At 39.7% G+C, this 21,143-nt stretch overlaps 1 protein-coding gene across 1 annotated transcript; it reads left to right on the forward strand.

The window, feature by feature from the left end:
- Positions 1-221: 221 nt before the first annotated feature.
- Positions 222-4,948, forward strand: LOC132988291 (LIM/homeobox protein Lhx1-like). Its single transcript, XM_061055601.1, has 5 exons — positions 222-870; positions 1,577-1,797; positions 2,197-2,480; positions 3,216-3,369; positions 3,674-4,948. Exons 1-5 carry the CDS (start codon positions 701-703, stop codon positions 4,081-4,083), a joined length of 1,239 nt encoding a protein of 412 aa, XP_060911584.1. The 5' UTR covers positions 222-700; the 3' UTR covers positions 4,084-4,948.
- The last annotated feature ends 16,195 nt before the right edge of the window (positions 4,949-21,143 follow it).

Here is a 21,143-nt window from a genome sequence, read left to right on the forward strand (position 1 = left end):
CCTATATATTTTTTATTTAGACTAAATTTAGGTTGATCCTTCTGCTGGTTTGATTTGCTCATTTTATTTTGTAGTACCTATGGCATTTACTTTACTTTTCATAATATTGAACAAGGCTAGATGCAGTGGAGTAAAACGAAGGCTGCTCATAGGTTGATCCTGCAGCTGACGTCACATGTTTCTGAATAGGCAATAGGCTGAGCTTCAAGGTGCGATTATTTCTGCGTTTCTCTCAGACTGAGAGCTCATCAGAGACATAATGAGACACAAATGAAAGACGGACTGAGCGCACTGAGAACGTACCGTCGTTATTTTTCTCTGCTTTCCTCCACTCAGGAAACAGCATACTGCAGTGATTTGGTTAAATCGCCTCTAAGAGGGAGGGCGTTTTGATTTCTTCGGATCATCCTGATGGCTCCTCTGTGATCTCCAGTCTGTAATTTTGCTACAGAAATGTTTTTTTCCAACAGTCAACCTGTCGTTTGGAGCTGTTGGCCAGATGTGGATTGTTGTCCTGTGGAATAGATGTGTTTGATATCCTGGATGGTGATGTGATTATTCAGATACATTTTTGGAAGCATTGGATTTTCTGGATCATACCCAAAAAAGCGCAGCAGCAGCAGCAGCAGCACTGAGGTGACTTTAACGGTGGAGAGAGAATATTTCACTTTACATATCGGGTTGGGAATAACTGCACACCATGCTGCAGTGTGCCGGCTGTGAGAATCCCATCGTGGACAAATTCCTGCTCAAAGTTTTGGACAGACCGTGGCACATCAAATGTGTCCAGTGCTGCGAATGTAAATGCACTTTGACTGAGAAATGTTTCTCACGAGAAGGGAGACTGTACTGTAAGAATGACTTCTTCAGGTGAGAATTCAAATAGTTTATTGTTATTGTTAAAAAAGAAAACATAGATATTGAAGAAAGATATTTCTAACTGAATTTCATATAAAAAAAAAGATAAGTAAAATCTGAGTAGCCTATAAAGTCATTTCATAAAACAAAAACGATGTTGAGCCAGGATTGATGGGGCCTTTTTAAAAACCAGAAGAGCAACCAAGATACACCTTCTTTGTTTACACCATGGGAACTTCATTCTGTAGTGAATTATCGTAGTGTACCGTTTTTAATTTCATAATCATGTTCACATTACTATTTTATTATTACAATTGTTTGGTTTTTTTTGTCCGCAAAAATATACAAAAGGCTTAACACCAAACGTTAAGCCTACATTTTAAAAATGCAACACTTAAAATGTTTTTTTCTTAAAACAGTCTTTTAAAAAAACACAAAAACATGGATTATATTACACGTGGTGGACCTTCATTCATAATGACAATAATAAGCAATTATACTTACATTGTTTCCTATGCAATTACATTTTTATTAATGGGAGGTTAAAGGAGACATTATGTATGCTCCTTAATAACCTTAATTTGTTATTGATTATTAGTCTATATAAAGTACATTATAAGCACGAGGAAACCAATCACAAATGTTTCTATTGTAAGGCTTTATCACATGCACCTCTGTTGTGAAACTTTGGCCTGACTGTTGCATTCCCTCTCTGCAGGATATTTGGGACCAAGTGTGACGGCTGTGATCAGGGAATTCTACCCAGTGATCTGGTCCGCAGGGCAAAGAGCAAAGTGTTCCACCTGAACTGTTTCACCTGTGTGATGTGTAACAAACAGCTGTCCACTGGAGAGGAGCTCTACATCCTGGACGAGTTCAAGTTCGTCTGTAAAGAGGACTATCAGAACAACAATGGGAAGGACACAATCCTACTCTCAGGTGAAGATTTCATTTTTATTAATTGGGAAAAAGAAGATTTATACAGTTTCGTATTTTCTATCTTTGTTATTTTACATTAAATTAATGTATTTATCATTATAAGCCTATTATTTATTATTATGTATATTTACTCGTATTTTTGTTACCCTTCTTATCAAAAATAATTTATAGTCCAAATTTACTTGTGTGTGTGTGTTTTTGTAGGCTATCGTGTAGCCTACCCATAAAGTGAGCAATTCAGACTATAAGGGGAATGTTTTTGAAGTAGGCCTACATTTCAAGATATAGCCTATTGATGCTTTAATTTGAAGGTAGGCATTCATTTAGAGAAATAGATCCTGTAAATATCCGCGCATGGATTGTGGTTATAAGCGGCATGTGTCGTATCTTCTCCCACAGTAACGACATGCAGCGACCCAAGTCTGTCTCCGGACTCGCAGGACCCGCAGGACCCGCAGGACGACGGCAAGGACTCGGAATCGGGACACTTGTCAGATAAAGAGGCATGCAACAACGAGAACGACGAGCAGAGCGGCGTCGGGAAGCGACGCGGGCCTCGGACCACCATCAAAGCCAAGCAGCTGGAGACTCTGAAGGCGGCGTTCGTGGCTACGCCGAAACCCACCAGACACATCCGGGAGCAGCTGTCGAGGGACACCGGCCTCAGCATGAGAGTCATCCAGGTAAAAAAAAAACAAAAAAAACACGTTGTTAAAGAAAAAACATTTTGGGCGTCTATAGCTGCGCCGTTTGATCGATATAGGCCTGCATCCATTATCGGACCCCTCCCCATTGAAGTTCACACAGGTTAGGTGTCTCTATGATTATAATACGACAGAAAACAAAATCAGATGTTACACTACTAACATGTGGGGAATAGCTTCCACACACAAACATGCTTTCTGGTATTTGTGGGTTGCAGACACCCTCGGGGAATCAGCCCTTAATGCTCTGCAGATTCGTTCCCATTTCCTTTTATATGGTCTCAATTTTATTATTTTTTGCCCATAATCTTTATTCCCACTGCACTCTTAAAACCCTTAAAAGCAGGACTCACTTAGCACGGATTTCCATTGACATTTTTTTCCCAAACGCTCCCTTGATAAGCCACATCAAAATGCACCAGAAGTGGATTTTACGCACTCACTCATCCCTATTCTGACTTCCGGTTCAGAAATATTTTTGACCTCATCAAAAGTTAATTATTTTTTATTTCAATGAAATCATCGAAATCCTTTTTTTTTTTTTTTTTTTTTTTTACGCATCACAAAAATCTGCTCTGAAACGCATAGTTCTGTAAAAAAAACAAACAAAGAAAAAAACACAAGAGGCACAAGAAAAGTGATTATGCTTGTTCTTGTGGCATTCATGCTAATAATCTGGTTTTATGTATCTTTGTCCATCGCTATGTCTTTAAGGTTTGGTTCCAAAACAGGCGGTCCAAAGAGAGACGCATGAAGCAGCTGAGCTCGCTGGGCGGCCGGAGGGTGTTCTTCCGCGGCACGAGGAGGATGAGGGCGCTGGGAGAGAGGCTGGAGGCAGAGGAGATGGGACACTTCTCCTATTATGGAGGTGAGATATGTTTGGAGATAAACGGCCTCTTCATTTGATCGATATTTAAAGTGGATTGTTTTCCGATTGTTATCATTGTTCTAAATGTTTGTGTTTTTATCTCACGTTTATTTTGTATACTATCAAAAGAAATTATTAATAAATATATTATTTTTGATAAGCAGGTCTACTAAAATTCAGTTATTTATGCTTCATTGTTTTTTTTTTATCTAATTATTATAGTTGAATAGTAATTATTATTATAGTTTTTCTATGTTTCTACTATTTATTCTTTGCACTAATCCAGATGTCTATGTGAGCACAGATTATCCGGGGGAATATTACAGCTCAGGAGGGAATTACGAGTACTTCCAGGGCCCTCCATCGTCCCAGGCTCAGACTCCAGCAGACCTGGGCTACGTGCCCTCCTCCGTCCCTGCGGGCACCCCGTTAGGAGCCATGGACCACCACCAACACCACCACCACCAGCACCAGCACCACCACCCAGGGCACCACTGTCCTACAGAGGTGCAGTGTTTCTCTGACACAGTTTCTGTTCACCACCCTGAGGACTCACCCAGTCCAGAGCCCAACATGCCGGGCTCCATGCACAGCATCTCCAGTGAGATGTGTGGCCCCGGCACACCTTTTACCTCTGTGTCCCTCAGTGACAACGGATACACAAACCAGCTGTCACGGACCTCCTCAGACATGAGCGAAGGCACTGTGTGGTAGCCCGGAGGAAACCCAACTGCAAAGCACACTTTTATTTTAAAAGCAAATCAATGCATTCTAAGGAGGTTTTTTTTTTTCCTTATTTAAATGTACATTTATTTATTATGTATTTATTTATTTATGTATTTATTTATTTGCTTGCATTTCTGTTAAGCTCTATTTAACTATTTATAAATCTCTATATTTGTACGTTGGTATAATTGTTTATTGACTTGCCGATCAATAGATTGTTTTTAAATAGTCCATGTGAATTTGACTCATTCAGACACTGAGAATGCTGGGCCTCATTGATCAAGCAATAAACAAACACATGGATAGGCAGCAGAAAGTGTTTTATTTACTGTTTGTAAAACCGTTTATGCCACGTAATGTGACATAGTTTGTCTTGAATTTGTTGACATAAAGAAGCGTGGTAGAGATTTATTTCATTGCCTTCAGTATTTGATACATGCAGCGTCGTCCATGAGCTCATGTAAGATTATTCTTGTCATGTTCAATACATTTGACCAAAAACCTCTCTCAGGACTGTCCAGACATTGTTTTTGTTTATTTATTTATTTATATATTTGTTTGTTCACCATTCTCCTTCAACCAATTGATAACCAACATGTTTGCCTTCAAAAGGATCCGACTTTAATGTGACACGATTCAAGCAGTACAGTCAACTGTTTACTTAAAGCTCCAGTATTCAGGGCTTTGGATCTCAGCATTGTAAAAAAAAAAAAAGAAAAAAAAGCTCTTGATTGATTGAATGCAAACTAACCAAACTTTTGTAGCTGTTTTATGGATGTGGTTCCTCACTGTGCTCATTTGTACTGTCCTCATTAGAAAAAAAAGAAATGCAAATAAATTGTTGCCAAATGAATGCACAGTGAATATTGCACTTTGAGTTCTCTTCACTCTATCGTCTGATTGGAGAATATTTATTGTAGAAATCATTTCTGCCGACATTTTTTTTTTTTTTTTTTAGGAGAAACACCTGATTGGCCCATTTAAAATCCATAACACTGATCTTTATGACCAGTCGCTGAATAATACAACACATTAATTATTATAACTGTTCATCACTTTGGGGAAATAATATTCTTTCAAAGGGATTCTTCTTGTTTTTTTTTTTTTTTAAAACCAACAGGGATTGGTTAATGTACATTTCATCTTTTGAAATAAGAGCATACCTAAATGATTGCGCGAGGAAATCCCTTTTGAAGAAAATAATCCCTTGAGTTTTTCCAAACCAGCGAACACTTGGAAGTGTTGCATCTTTCACGAACATTTTTCTATGACACCCTACTCTGATTTTTTTTTTTTTTCCCAAAAATGTACCTCGACTGAAAATAAAAACTCATTTAGGCTATACTTAAAGTAATTAAAGATTATACTACTTACTATATTTTACAATGATCAAAACCACCAGTTGTCCTTTAACCAACTATATTTTAGTTTACATTTTTCTTGTCTGGATTTTTCTCAATAGACACATTTGATAATGTGCTCCATGTGTTCATGTCTGGGACACTTTGAATGGCAAAGGCTCTGTCTTTGATGCTGCAGCTGCATGGATGAACTTTGACTAAATATCATGCAGCTTGATGTTGTTGTATTTATTAAACTATGGATAGTTGTTTCAGAGGAGATATGATTTTATACCTCAGAATGTCCATCAGATACTTATGGGCTGAGTTAGTCTTTGAGCATTTTGAGCCACTTAACGTTGAATTACTCTGTTACAATTCTTTTTATAGATGCTTACTTCCTGTAACCTGTAGTATGTTCTGTTGTGACAGTTCGCTAAATTGTAGCCCGTTATCCAGAACATTAACGTTGCAAACCTCTTTACACTGACAATCTGTCTGCTGCAGTACAGTCAACCAAAGTCAAGATGTTCAGACAATTTGGAGTATCCAGACAAATACCAAGCCAGCAATCAAATCACTTTCACATCTAGTGGAGCAGTTTTGTCTGAATTTTTCTCGGATCACTTTGCAGATGTAAGTAAGCTGTTGAGATGATAAATTAGCTGATGAATGCTCAGTACTGGAAAAACACACACCACCACTCAGACACTACATGTTCCTCGCAGCCACTGATTTTATTATTTGCAGTGCTTTTTCTTGCTGAATAACGACAGTAGAAACACACACTGATGTTATCAACTTATCTGATATATAAACCTAACATGAGGCATCTCTGTTGGTATTGAAGAACAGGCTGATCCGAGTCAATATTTTAAGTTGAAAACGAGAAAGTTGAGGGCAGCAAAGTGGAAGACAGGACAAACACTGAATAACAAACCACTGGGGCAGTGAAGCAGGAGGCTGAGAGAGCAGCTCAGTGGAGATGTTTGAGGGAGGAGGCCACAGAGCCACATCGGATAAAACATGGATGTGACTCTAACTAATAATAATGAGTTTCCTTTTTTTTTTTTTTAGAATTTCCTCTGTGGGTCATCATTTAAAATAATGTAGGCAATCAATCTGACATACTATCAGGCATCCCTTTCTGTAAGCTTTATCAACATGCCCTCAAACAGCCCCAGACACACGAGAGGTCAAACACAGCTCATTTTCATTTCATTACAGAAACATCCTGTTCTGAGCAGGGCTGAAATAGAGGGGTTTAAAGGCATGGTAAAATACAGCAGCAGAGTGGATTCATGACAAGAAACTTCACAGACATGTTTCTGGGAGCTCTGAGAGTATAATATGTGATCTCAAAATCCAAATAGTTTGATTTAACTTTATAAAATGTGAACACAAAAACAAGTTATCGATAAAATAAACAAACAGCTAATCAACCTGTGTGAATTAAGTGTGTGGTTGACTTGTATTTCACATATTTCATCAGAACTTACATCACACGTAAGATGTGTGGTGTCATGGATCAAGCCTAACTTAATGTAACCAGATAAAAATGACATTTCTGGATTAACCTTACAACAATCATCTTAATTGTAAAGCAAAAGTTATACTTTTTAATTCAACTCTACTGCAAATAATGCTGTAACCTGGTTAGGAACTTAAACAAGAAGGGATATGGTGAAGAAACAGGGAGCAACCCGGTTAGTAAATAATTCAAAACATGAGAATATTAAATGTACGCTTTATCGCCAATTTGAACACCAATGTCTACAAAAATAAACTGTCATTGGATAAAAAATATTGTCCACCTTGAATGTCCAAATTCCAATCCAGGAAACCCTTCAGTAATCCATATAGTTCCTATGGGGAAAAAAAACGTAAAAACTCAAAAGATGTAATCCCAGCAAACAAAAACATGGAAAGCAATGCATTGCAAAAATGTCTGCAAAAAAGATGAAGAAAAAGGTATCCACTTGAATCAGCACTCACCGGTCCTGCAATTGAGGTCTCGTCATGACCGGCCCTCAGAATCCTGAATTGCCCTCAGTGTCCACGGTCCTCCTAAACACATGTCATCTTCTCATGTGGAGGAGGACACATTGTCAAAAAGAAGCCCATGACTGTTTCTTCTCCAAGAAAACTAGCCTTCCAGCAGCTCTCCTTTGCCCTCTTCCCAGAGTCAAAAAAACCCCCCAACAAACATTTCCCCCTTTCCCTTTGTTCTCCCCATGCCACGCCCCCCACACACCTGTGTCTACCTGGCTGAAAGCATGCAGGTCATATGACCAGGCTGATCGCAGACTTAACATGATCCCACACAGAAACATGATATACGGGACAGAGACATCACAAAGGGATTTAACCTTGCAAGGAATTCATTTTAATGAAATCACCTTTATATAAAAACATGGCTGTCTCCTCCCTAACCACTGTGGCCATGTCACAACCTTCACTTCTAATCATGACTTGACATTATTTAAACGAACAATATTAGAGCAACCAGCCACATTCGCTCTGGTGGTGAGAGCTAATCACATTCGTGGAGGAAGACCTCAGTGGAAGAAACGTCTTTCATTTAAGGGTTATATTGTTTATTATTCTGCCACATCTGTCAATACATTATCACTGATATATATTCTTAGTTGTGACTTAATTACTCAACTTACTCCACACAATAAAGCTAAAAGAAAAAGAGAAAATATCAAGTGTGGGAGGAGTGTGAGCATCAGAGGAGTCATGAAAATAAGGATGCAAAATAACATCAGATATGATACATATATCATTAATGGATGTCAGAGACAATCCAGTTAAGCTATAGCTTACTTTTTCAAGGAATTTCAAAGAAATGATTTGCATAAATAAAAAATCTATTCAGTGTTTTGAACTGTTTCCTTAATCTGTTGATCAAAGCCTGTATGTCCAATGCCAACAGTGTTTAAATGTTTAGAGATAATGTTATGCTGTTAATCAAACTAATCCCTGTTTATCTGAACAAAACACAACGATTAAGAGAGAGATTTGCAAGTCAAACAGGGGGCCAGCAAATCAATTCAAATGTTGCTGACAGTCATTATTGCTGCTGTTGGATTAACAGTTCACAATAATGCTTATTCGTCTCTTTGAGGAGGGATTCACCTTCATTCACTGTGGAACTAATTCAACTGTCTACAGATGTTTTTCTTTATTTTGTGCACATTATACACAATATACAGAATACTGTATAAACATTATAACCAAGAATGGATGGACACAATTATTTCAGCTGAGTTTTAATCAGCTGACCCACTCCAGAAGCCAGCTGGACTCTTTGACTACAGGTATTTCTCTGACACTTGAATTCATTGATAGTCACATTAATAGTCTCTATAATTACTGTTTTCAGATAGTCAGCTCAGTTTGTCACATTACTGACCAAAAAGGATACAACATCTTTGTGTGCTTTGTCTGATGTCCAAGCCGCAACCTGTGGTGCTGAAAAATAAAGCCAATGCGGATGTGCAAAAAAACTGCAGTTCCTTTAGTGTCCACTTGAGGCTTGCTCCAACACACCCTGAAACCCCATACACACCCCATATTAAAACGTCTGTTTTGACAGCAGAAATTAACATGTTTACAGCCTGGTTAAAAAAGATTTTGGTCTTATTTTAATGTCTTTATTAGCATGCACCGTACAGGGTTTAATGTTTTTTTCTTTTTATTACTCACCAGTTTAGATTTAAGGTGTGATAATAGTTATGCATAATTAGGAGGTGTGGCAGACTCGACTGCAAGCAGCCTTGTTGCAGCAGTTTGTCAGCAGGCTGAAGGTCCGTCTCAGCTCTTTGCCTGTCGTTAGGTCGACAAAAAGTTTGATAGAGTCAGCATTTCTAATGTGGCAAACGCCATGGATGGGCTTCCAAAACAGCCCTTTGTATAACCAAAGGGTTGATCAGGCTTTGTCCATTAATATTTACAGTCTAGGTGGAAATGCACTTTTTAATTTTCAAAGTGATTATTATAGATCAAACCTTGATTTAAAGTTTTTTTTTTAAATACGTTTTGTGTCATTCCTCCATCATGACATAATGAGGAAAATATCCTAAAGCTTACAGTAAAGAGTTCATCAGGGCAACAACCCTAACCTTTTAGTTGAACGATGAACTTGAACACCTTTAAACAAAGAAAATAGATCCAAAATCTGAGCTTAGAAAATCTAGAATTTAAATAAATCCCATTACAACTGGACAAGTGCTATCAAAAGATAATAGTGTATTGTTATACGAGATATAAATCCTTTTCATTTGGCAATCTGAATCTTATTTAAACTTAGATTTGGCCTTTTTTCTCATTCTTCTTTTCCTTTTAGTCACTTGTACAATCTGGTCCTATTCCCTAATTCATCTCTTTCTCCACTTTTTGCTTCAGGCTTTGCGGTCCCCTTTCTGCATGATCAAAATCATTCACACATACAATTTTATAATCAATGCCCACAGTAATAGGATTCCTCTGGCCATGGGCAATTAATACAGTTTTTCCCTTCTTTTTTTTTTTTTCTCTCCTCGTGCTGTTCTCAAAGCTACGAGACATTGGCTTCTCCTCATTTGCATATTTATTGCATTGGACTCAAATCTAGCGAGTGATTGATGTGGAGTCTGCCTCCTGAATTTTTAGCGGCCTATTATTATGAAAGAGAAGGAGGGGGCTGCGGCACGTCAGTGTATTTTTGATTAAAGTTGAAGAGGACAGAATCATGAGTGTTCCCCTCCTACTGTCTTTTTTGCAGTGCTTAATCTGTGGGGCCAAGCGCTGAGAAGATTTAAGAGTCTTATAGATTCTGACATGTCATTTACTCAACAAAAGCAGAGGCAGATAATACTCGTTTAGATTTTAATCACTCTGTGTACACGTCACAGAGTACGATGACAATATCATGCATGCAAAGTTTGACATTTTTTGTAAAGTTATTTCATGATTTTGCAAGCTTGGACTTATTGATGTAGTTTCCCATGCAGGAAGAACACATGTTTTTGTTTCAAGTAGATTTAACACAATGCTGCATATTTTTCTTTTGTTTCTTTATATCAACTGTTGTAATTTGGTAATGAGAGCAATGAGACGCAGACATAACCCTGAAGGTTACTGCATCTCTGCAATCAAGCATTTCATTTTCAAGTGTGGAAAAAAAACCCTGCTCTGCAAAATGTATATGTGCATATGTGTGTGTAATGGGGTGTATGACCCCGGGTGGAGGCAGGGGTGGAGGGCTAGACTGTAAGTCTGCAGCCTGGCTACTCTCGTCTGTGTGCTCATGTCTGTGTGCCTAAAGCCGAGCCCCCTGAGCTTCAAATTTTCAAAATAAAGCTCCGGAGGTCATGCAATTGAATTGTCAGTAATAAAACAATTAAAAACATTAACAGAATAAAATGTTTGTGTATAAACGAAGACTAATATTTTTTTATATATACATACATATATATATATACACACACACACACACACACTTTTACACACCGCTCAAGAAAGCACATTTTAATTTTCTTGTTTATTTCCCCCCACATTTTAATACTGCTACTTTCAACAGTACTTTGAATGGGCGGCAGTAGCTCAGTCTGTAGGGACTTGGAACCGGAGGGTCGCCACCAAGTCCAGGAAATTGGTCTGGTAGCTGGAGAGGTGCCAGTCCACTTCCTGAGCACTGCCGAGGTGCCCTTGAGCAAGGCATCAAACCCCAAAAACTGCTCTGGAGCGCTCGCTGTGGGCAGCCCCCTCATTCTGAGACCTCTCCATTAATGCACGTCCATAGGATCCTGTTTGTGCATGTGTGTGTAGCATGTTCATTAAACAGAGTGTAAAACTGAATTCCACCTCGCGGGAGTAGTTAAGGATAAATTATTTTAATTTCATAATGAAAAGTCTCCAACAAAGCAGCAACACCATTAGAAATGATGAACATAAATACAAACGGAGCATTTTTCTCTGTGTTGTAAGATTTACACAGACCACAAACAAAGGACTGGATGGGTTCATTTCACATTTGGTGGGTCAGGAGACACTTAGTTCTTGTGGGTTCTGACGACGTTTGTGCAGCATCCGATGTCTGTGAAACTAAGGATAGCAATCAACAGTAGATATCAAATACATCCCGGATTGGATTGTGATACAATATTTTAAAAGAGTCACACTTAATGTTACCTGCCACTGCCTTCCCAAGTTTGTCCAATGTGAAGCCCACATTCAACACATGTCTTCTCATCTTTTCAATGGTTTGTCTTTCTTTCTTTTCATTGTGGTGATGAACAATGTTCCGCACCAGAAAAATGTGAGCTGAAGGTGACATGTTGTTAATGAAGTAATTGTTCTTCTTCATCTCTGCAAAGAACTGTTCAGCTACTTGGCTGTTGAGTTTCCCTGCTAGCTCGGGTACAAGATGAATCCTCTTGAGGTTGTCTTTCTCATCCTTGCTGTTAACTTCATGTAGCTTATCACACAACGCATAATGGTGTGAAGACCTGGTGCATGGATGACTGTCATCCTCAACATTTTCTGTATTTGGCTCTACAAGCCACGGAAGGTGGATCTTCAGTGTACGGTCCTTCGCGCCCTGTATGTTCTGAGGTGTTGGAGGAGCAAGACGGCCTTCATGGGGCTGGAAAGGGAGTTTTTCTGGCTCTCTCACATTTGTGTGGTTTACAAGACCTCGTGCAAAGTCGTACACCGATACATTGGGCAGATGTTTCCATGCCAGCAGCATATCTGTAAAGTCTCTTGGGGCCCTCTGCTCTTATATTAAACTTCAAGCTGTACACTATGCCGCAGGGACACATGATGACAGCCAAACCACCTAAATGAAATAAAACAATTAAACCATAAGCAAAAAGAAATACAACAAGTGGAGTTAATATTTCTTTACAACAATTGTCAGTAATGGCATAAAACCGACAAACCCAGAAAAATGCCGAGCTCTCACCTGAAGCTCCCCAGATCTTGTCAAAGACTTCGTCATAGACCTGTCTACTTTGCATTTCAGTCCTGAGGCAGAGAATGAGATCAATCTTGGATCCGTTAGTGTCGACACCACATTCCTTACAAAGTGTACGCACTGCATCCACCTGTGTAGGTCAAGGGAAAGGATTAATACACTGCAGAATAAATACAAGGAGGCTGGAGGAGAAACTCCGGATAAAGTCTGAGTGAAAAATGTGTGTGTTTGCATTCACATATACAGTTTTTCAGGAGTTTTCTGCAAGTGTGAAAGACCTACCTTCAAATTCATCAGCTCATTTGTCAGTCGGCCAATCAGCCAAGTGTCTTGGGACTTGAGCTTTTAGAAATTCAGTGTTCAGCACTATGTTGGACCTTCGTGTGCCTGGCCCAATCCAAGGTGCCCAAAATTGGTAGCTGGGATGAACAGTCAAAGGATTCTTCCTGTTACCTGTTAGTCAGAATAAAATAAATAAATAATAAATAAAATGTTGGGAAGAAAGTCAGACAAAAGTTATGTTACGTACTGAAAGCTGTTAAACATATGTTTCAGAAAGAAAGAATAAGATGCTTTTGCTACTAAATAATAAATAGAAACCTAACCCTAAGAACTATAAGAGTTACACTTACTCGATGTGAACCCTCTGGCAATCACCTCCATGTGAACAGAATCCCAGAAATCTTCACAGTTCACCTGCCCTGTGAAATCCTCAGGGACCGGCTTCATATCACTGATTGAAAAGGAAAGTCACAGTCAATGAAATCTCAATGTCAGACTAAATAAAATGCTTCAATTACTAATGTAAGATTTAATAACGATTTTGTTTGTTTGTTTTATGCCATTACAGAAACTTACACGGTATGTTGAAGACCCCCTTTCTGTGTAGATCCATCACTACCACAGGTGGGAAGTATCCACAGTTCACACATGAATATTTATATTCATGTGCTGTGAGAGCTTCAGAATGCAAACATGCATGGAGGAGATGATCCCTGCTTGGCAAAGGGGTCCTAAAAGTGTCTTCCAGGACATCAAAAACTCGCCCTACAGCTGTGTGTGCCTATAAAGACAAAAGGTCAAATAAAGCATTCCCTGTACAACACATTGTGTTCAATGAACGTTCAATTTGCAAACTGCATACCTGCAGCGAGTATCTTAGGTTTAAGGTCAAAAGGACACCATCATCAAAGTTATGCAGACCATCCTGATACTCCTGGTATCTGTACAGCATCCCACATCTGCCACATTCTTTACAATAAGTGTTCACACCTGAGAGGAGAGATAGTGGGGGTTAGTCTTTTTCGGGTGTTAACAAAAGACAAGTTAACGAAAGACAAATAGTTGTACTTCACCTTTCTGAACACCAGTCAAAGACACAGTCTGTGCTTGACTTGAGATGAGAACTGGTGGGCCAAGAACTACCGGTATGTCTCCTGGACATATGGAGCACACATTTTCCAGAGGAATAAGCTGCACTGGATATTCTTCATTTTTGACAGAAAGGACATCGTCCGGTAAAACAGGCGGGTACTTCTTTGAAGTGAGAATGTAGGAGACCATTCTTCGCAGTAGGTCACCTTCCGGAGGATACTTGATGCCCATATTGTCAGCCGACGATTCTGGGCCAGTTGTATCTGATGTCATCTCTGTGCTCCGTACCTTCCTGAAGAGATGCATCTGTGTCTCGAATAGGTGCCATTTGGCCATATATTTGTGAATGCATGACATTCTTGGCTTTGAACACGGGCGGTGCCATGTATTAATTTTTTTGTCGTAAGTGACCATGACTTGTCCTAGTCGACTGTAATAGCTTACAGTTGGTTCATAGACTGATATGAACCGTTTGTGCTCTGAATTCATAGTTACATCAACAGACACTGGCACATTGGCAGTAGCTGCCTGTGACTGGAGCTGGAGACACTGCTGTTTCTTGTTTTCTCCAAACCACTTGTTTTTCACCATGTCATTTATTATTTCTTCATGCAGGACAGTGTGGATAGCCTTTGCAGAACAGCAATCCAGAGAGCGGACATGATGACATTGAAATGTCTTCATGCCACTCCTTATAGCAAAGTCACAGGCCTGTTGGCAATCACTCGACTCGCATTTAATTTGGTGCTCTTTCCCCCAGGTTTTCTTTTGCACATGGAGCGACACAAGTGGTCCAAGAAAATACTTTTTCACTGCATAGATGCCATTCACCTCATCAATGCAAACAGCATCCAGATTGGACTGTGCAGTTATGTCTCTCACTGCCTTGTCCTTGTGTTCTATATATATATATATATGTTCCCAATTGTTATCTTGCAATACTGGCATATCACGGATGGTGCCTTTGCTCTTCGCACTGTGCAGGGAGGGTTGTCAGGTGGCTTCCTGCAGTCCTCAGGTGTGACCACGCCTGAACTTGTCCCTTCTTGTAATGGCCTCTCTGGTTGTAGATAATTCACTCCACTGTCATGTATCTGAGACACACATGTGAAAAACATCAAATTCTCTCTCTCTCTCTCTCTCTCTCTCTCTCTCACGGACAGAAGGCCAGACAAAACGCACTTCCTTACCAACACATCAGCAGCTGGAGACCTACATGTTGAAACGTGTCTCTTGCATATCCTCCCGTCTTATCCTGGTTATCACACAGAAACGCGAGAGCACATGAGACGGGAGAACACAGACGAGAGAGCGCCAGGATGCAGCCATACCCGACTCGTGCAGGGGGGTGTCTAACCAGCTATATTACATATACTGTAGCTGAAACCCCTCACCTTCCCTGCCTTGTTCTTCTGTGATCTCTGTCCCTGAAGCCAAAAGGAAGAATACATCTACATTTTGCATTGGAACAAGTGCAGGGCGTAAAAGGTGTTTACTTGGGTGTCAGTGTACTTTAACTTCTATTTATTGGGGATGGACTTTCATTAGGAGAAAGCAATTACTGTGTAGTTAAATCAAACCTACACATTTACTGCAGAAAGTAAGAGCTTCATCTTAATTCAATGAAGGCTGACTTGGAGCTAAAGCGATCCCTTCTGTTTGCAGCCGAGTTGTTGCATTAAAAGAAGCTGTTAGGGTTGGAATTGTCAAATAGGAAAGATTAAAGCCTACTATTAATAGTAGAGGGGGTGCATGCCTCCCAGACCCTGACTGGTAGGTGATTCTAAAAAGAGAGGGGCCTCAGGCCTTATAACTTCTATAAACCATTTCTGAAAACTTTAGGTACCACAAGCAGGCCTGCAAGTTCAAGTGTCAAGTTCAAGTTCAGGTGTCACAAAGGTTTAATTGATGAGGAACAGGACCCCCGTGTAGACCCAAACAGAATATATTAGAAAATAAATAAAAATGCAAAGCAAAAACGTACTTTCTTAAAAAAGTTCTAATTCCAAAAAGTAACAAGGTACAACATTAAAGTCCAAATACAGGGAGAAACCAAAACATGGAGAAACCAAAACACACTAGAGTACAGAAAAATTCACAAGGAGACACAGAGAAGACTTGACATAAAACAAATAAACAACAAGAGGGAAGAAACACTGAGACTAAATAGACACAGAGGTAATCAGACACAGGTGAGACTAACAACACAGGTGAAGACAATCAGGGCAATCAAAACTGGAGGGAAACCAGACAAAGGGAAGTCAGACAAGACAAGACACACTGGAATAAGAAATTAGAAAATAATACAGGAGACACTAAAGACTCAACTAGCAAACATTAGAATAAAAAACACACAAGGGAAACCAGCAACAGTTAGAATGAGACAAACTTAAACAAGAAAGGAAATCTAAACTGTGAAATAAACACAATACAAAACCAAACCAGAAACTCACAACATTAGGGGGGAATAATATGCACTATGAGATCTTTAAGATATGATGGTGCCTGACCAGTAAGAGCTGTGTAGGTAAGAAGAAGGATTTGACTTTCTAATAAATTGTATGTGGGCAAGTGCAGAGATGTTCAAATAAGGAACCTTTGTCTTTTCATTCCACTTGCAGTGTTTAGACACGTACAGTATGAGAGCAATAGAATTGCAATAATCCAGCCTAAAATTAAAGAATACATGCCTTGACAGACCAGTCATTACATTAAACATGCATGCTGCTTCCCTTCTACCATGCAAGTTTTAACTTTATCTAAAATCTCGAGTCGACTCTCTGATCCGTCATTAGATCCAGCACCATTCTTGAGCTGGGACAGCTTACTGAGAAACATCTTTATCAGTCTGATTTAAATGTCCTCAACCAGCACTTTCAGATGACACGACTGTATGCGATGTTGTCAAGCTCAATGATTTCCCCGGTTGGCTGCCTTTGTCCTTCAGAGCCAGAGGACACTGGTCACAAATAAAACCGATCCACAGGCCCTTTGAGATGCAGTAAACCAACATTTCCATGGGGAGTTGGCTCTCCACGCTCCACTGATATGCCTCTAATGCATGCATTTTAATGTGCTGCACCTCTGAAACACAGGCCACTGCTGGACTGATGTTTGCATTCAGCTCTTTAACTCTACATTCAGTCACTAACTCTGTGAGAACTGTTCATAATGAGTAATGAGTGAGCATTCATAATTAGTATATAGAATGTGTGAGGCAGACTGCATGCACTTCAGTGTAGGACTCATATGAAGCCATCAACCAATCCTTGCTAACATCCAAAAGGTGATTTAACTTTCACTATAATGGTACAGGGTGCCCACTACTACTACCAAGCAGTGCATTTGCTGTTTGTATTCTCAAACTGACTTCTTAAATGATTAAAAATTACCTTAAACATTATCCATAGAACGATATGATGCAGTAGCAGTTGGGCCAACAATTTCATCAACAAAATGAACACATGATACAAATGGAGTGTGTCAAGTGATAATAACATGACAGCATGACAGCAGTTCTAAACAGGAAGTGAAGCTGATGTTAAAGTCAAGCCTTTGCCTGGAGTGTAGGTTACTTATGCTCCCAGTTACGTGTGCTCTTTTCAAGTGGCGATGCAAAAGTGCAAAAGCTGCAGTTCCTTGAGTGTCCATTTGAGGCTGGCAGCAAAAGCCCTGGTCACATACACACCCATGTTAAAATGCCAATTTAAACAGCAGTGATAAACATGTTTACAGCCTGGTTCAAAAAAACGATTTTTTGTCTGAATAGTTCATGTCTTTTTGGGCACACACACACACAGGGATTTAATTTCAACTTATCCTTTCAATTCTATGAAGAATGAAAGTTTTGCATAATTTGGGGCGTGAATAATATGACTACAAGCCAGTGCATTGTAGTTGTTGCCAGGCTTAAGGCCCACCTCACTTCATTGCAGGTTAAAGGTTGACTGAAAGCTGAAAGTTAGTTTAAGATGGAATTTTTCAATATGACTTCTGCCATCATCAGGCTTCAAAACTCCTCTTCAGTAACCAATGGGTGCATCACTGTGACCACGTCCATGTTTTATACAGTATATGGGTCTTCTACTCAAGTTGCTCTTGATAAGATATTAAAGACACGTTCATTCTCATTCCTAACATACCACATGGACCTCTCACTACTCCTATGATTTCCATACCAGTCAGTGACCTACAGTAATAGCTGTGATATATGGACAAAGTCCCAGGTCCTTGCCTGCTGACCTTTCTCATAATCCCACACTGGGCAACCTTCACCACCACAGCCCACCACCACCCCCCCCCCCCAAACTTCCTCCAGCCCTTATCGTAGTGGGGGCTCAGTCCTGCCTCTCTCTCTTCCTCCCTGCATCTCCTCGCTGGCTCTGCGTATGCGGCTCGCTACACTCCAGTGGCTCCATGAATGTTAATGTGGGGGCAGGGGGGTGTGGGGGTGTGGGGTACATGGTACAGGGAGCAGCTTCACCTGGCCTGCAATGCACAAGAATAAGCAGCTTTTTGCATAATATTACCTTAATAACAGTGACAAATCTGCAGTCAAGTTTATGAGCAGGACAAATAAGAACCTAGATATGGTTTGCTCAGCTACAGCATAATTTTAATTTCTTCATGCAGATGAAAAACTGACATTTGATGAGTGAGTCTTCTATTGGATCTGTTTTTTTTTTATCTGTAAAAAACTGTATTTTGTGACCCTTTCTCTTCTGTCTGTGGCTTTTGAATTATCCCTCCTCTGTTGTTCTGGTGTTGAGTTAGTCACCCCATGTTTACTGAGCCCTGACAGAATGAGAATGTATGCATTATGTGGTGATGATCACGGGGTGTTGTAATCTTTGACCCTTGTGGCACGTTTCAAACGCAGATTGAAGATTAAGCCTCTCATGCAGCTGGCTGACAGGCTGCCTTCTTAGCTGGCCCCGGAGGGATTCACTGCCTGGCTTTACCTCTGCAGCCCGGCCTCTCTGCATTAAAGACACAATGCATCATTTAGTTGAATATATTCATTTATTGTAGAAATTACCTCCCAGCAACTGTCCTTTGCGGTGTATGTCTATTAAAAAGTACAAGTCATGAAAGCCTTAAATTCATGGGAAAACTTTGGAGTGAATTATAATCATTATTTGAAATGCAAACAAAGCTCATCGTGCAGAAACACTGTTTTACATCATATCAGAGGTTCAGCTTTTACCCTGTCTTAGTAATTACAATTATTTAGATGGATTGTTATCATGACTTTGGTATTTTGCTCACTAGGAAGTTGCAAGTAATTAGTGACCTTGGACATGTGGACATGGGTGAAAATTATGTTTTTCACAGCCCATATCAATTAATCTGCACATCTGGATGACTGTAAATGAAGATGGAAAACATGCCTCAACATCCTCCCGTTGAACAAACATGAAACCAAAATATCCCCATGTCTGTAGCCAGGGTTTGTACTTGCTAGACTATGAATCGACGGGAAGACTGACGTCACGCCGCTACTGCTTACAGAAACATACATTTGACTTACAGTAAAAATAGCAATGATCCCACAGGTTTGAGAAAAATTGATTGGAGTGGTTGAGGCTCAGTGGTAGAGCTGGTCAATGGGGGTTCAACCCCAAGCTCCTGCATTCACATGTTCATGGGTTCTTGGTCAAGACACTTAAGTCTGCATCGTCGGAAGAGTGTGAATGTGTATGAATGAGATTAGTTAAAACTAATGGACAAATCACATAGCAGCCTCTGCCATCAGTGTGTGAATGGGTAGGTGTGACCTGCAGTGTAAAAAGTGCTTTGAGTAGTCAGAAGACTAGAAAAGCACTCAAGGTAAAGTGCATTTACCATTTACCGTGTATTTGGTTTAACAGTTTGACCCGTATCCCACCTGTTCACATGGAGGAGGCAGGATTAATGACTTATACTGTAGTCGGTCAGTAGGGGGAGCTCTAAATCTTTTAGCTTCAATTCAGGCCAGGACAGGTGTTGTGCTGTCCATTTTGTATACAGTCTGTAGTATTAACCTGTTCTTATATCATCCCTTCATTAACAACATGCAAACTATATATTTTTTGGCTCTCTCTTTATTCTGTTTTTCAGGTTTATTGGGTCAAAAAGAACAATTACAAGACTTATAGGAATCACATGTTGAATGAAATGTAAATTTGATAGTGTCTCTAACTAAACTTAATTACTCTACAATTCATGCAGGCAAAACATCTTAATGCTCAAATATGAACGTCTTCATATGATGGTCACTTTTGATAGGCTAGTTCAATAAAAAATAAAATGATGCTTACAGTGCATGGTGTTAAATTGTATAATGCTATCTTTGGTTATTGTTCAAAAGGACATGTTTAGATTTAACTTAAACTTAGTGCATATTACTTATGTAACAAGTTATAACAATATGAATCCTAAATTCAGTTTCTATTGCGATGTTATTGTATCGATTCGTCCACCAAAACTGGATTTAAATCAAACTGATAACTAGTCAGATGAAAAACACAATTATTAAGAATACGCATATTTGGAAATATCTACTTGATTAAACATTTAACAAATATGTATGCCTTTGATCCTCTTTGAAATAGGTATCTATACAATGTATTGCAAAATTAATCAGTTTTGCTTCATATGAAAATTGAAATCCCGAGGAACCACAGGGCCTGAAATATGCCTCATGTAAAACAGCCAGCGTTCTGCATTTGAGGTTGCCTTCAGCTAACACACCCAAGCTGAGGTCAGAGGGTCATCTTCCGCTTTCACAGTCTGGAAAAAATTCCATCGACGAGAACTCTAATAATAAGACAAGTATGAACAGTGTCTAGGCGTGACTGGCCTTCTTTGCACTTTTGAATATAGTTGATATGAAAAAAGGCAGGCGGGCGGAGATGAGCTGAGATGAGCTCTTCAGAATCCTCCGCCTGGAGAGATGAAGAACAGCTGGGGCCTGGCACTCGCTCCATCTCCGCCGGTGTACTCTTTGTCACGGGTAGAGGAGTCTTGTTTTCAGGCGGTAATCAGACAGCCCCAGGGCTCTGTAAAGACCCTGTTCCCTTTTCATCTCAACTGTTGCATATATCCCGCTAATTGGAATCCTGCAACTGGGTCACAGGCTTTGTCTCTCAAGTGCTGTCAAGTCATTGAGACGTGTGGATGTGGAATTATGGCTGCCTCAGATGCATGATTGAGTCTCCACTCTGTGCTATCACAATGCCTCCAATTTCAATCTCATAGAAGACACTGATTTTCTCTTTTTCCCATTAACATTTTCTGCTATATTTCTCTCTCTCGCTCTCTCTCTTTGTCATGGATCTGGCAGAACTCAGCAGTCACTGTGGCTTCGGAATCAGAATTTTAAATTCTAA

This window comes from Labrus mixtus, chromosome 14, assembly GCF_963584025.1.
Source record: "Labrus mixtus chromosome 14, fLabMix1.1, whole genome shotgun sequence".
In the NCBI taxonomy this organism is placed as follows: domain Eukaryota; kingdom Metazoa; phylum Chordata; class Actinopteri; order Labriformes; family Labridae; genus Labrus; species Labrus mixtus.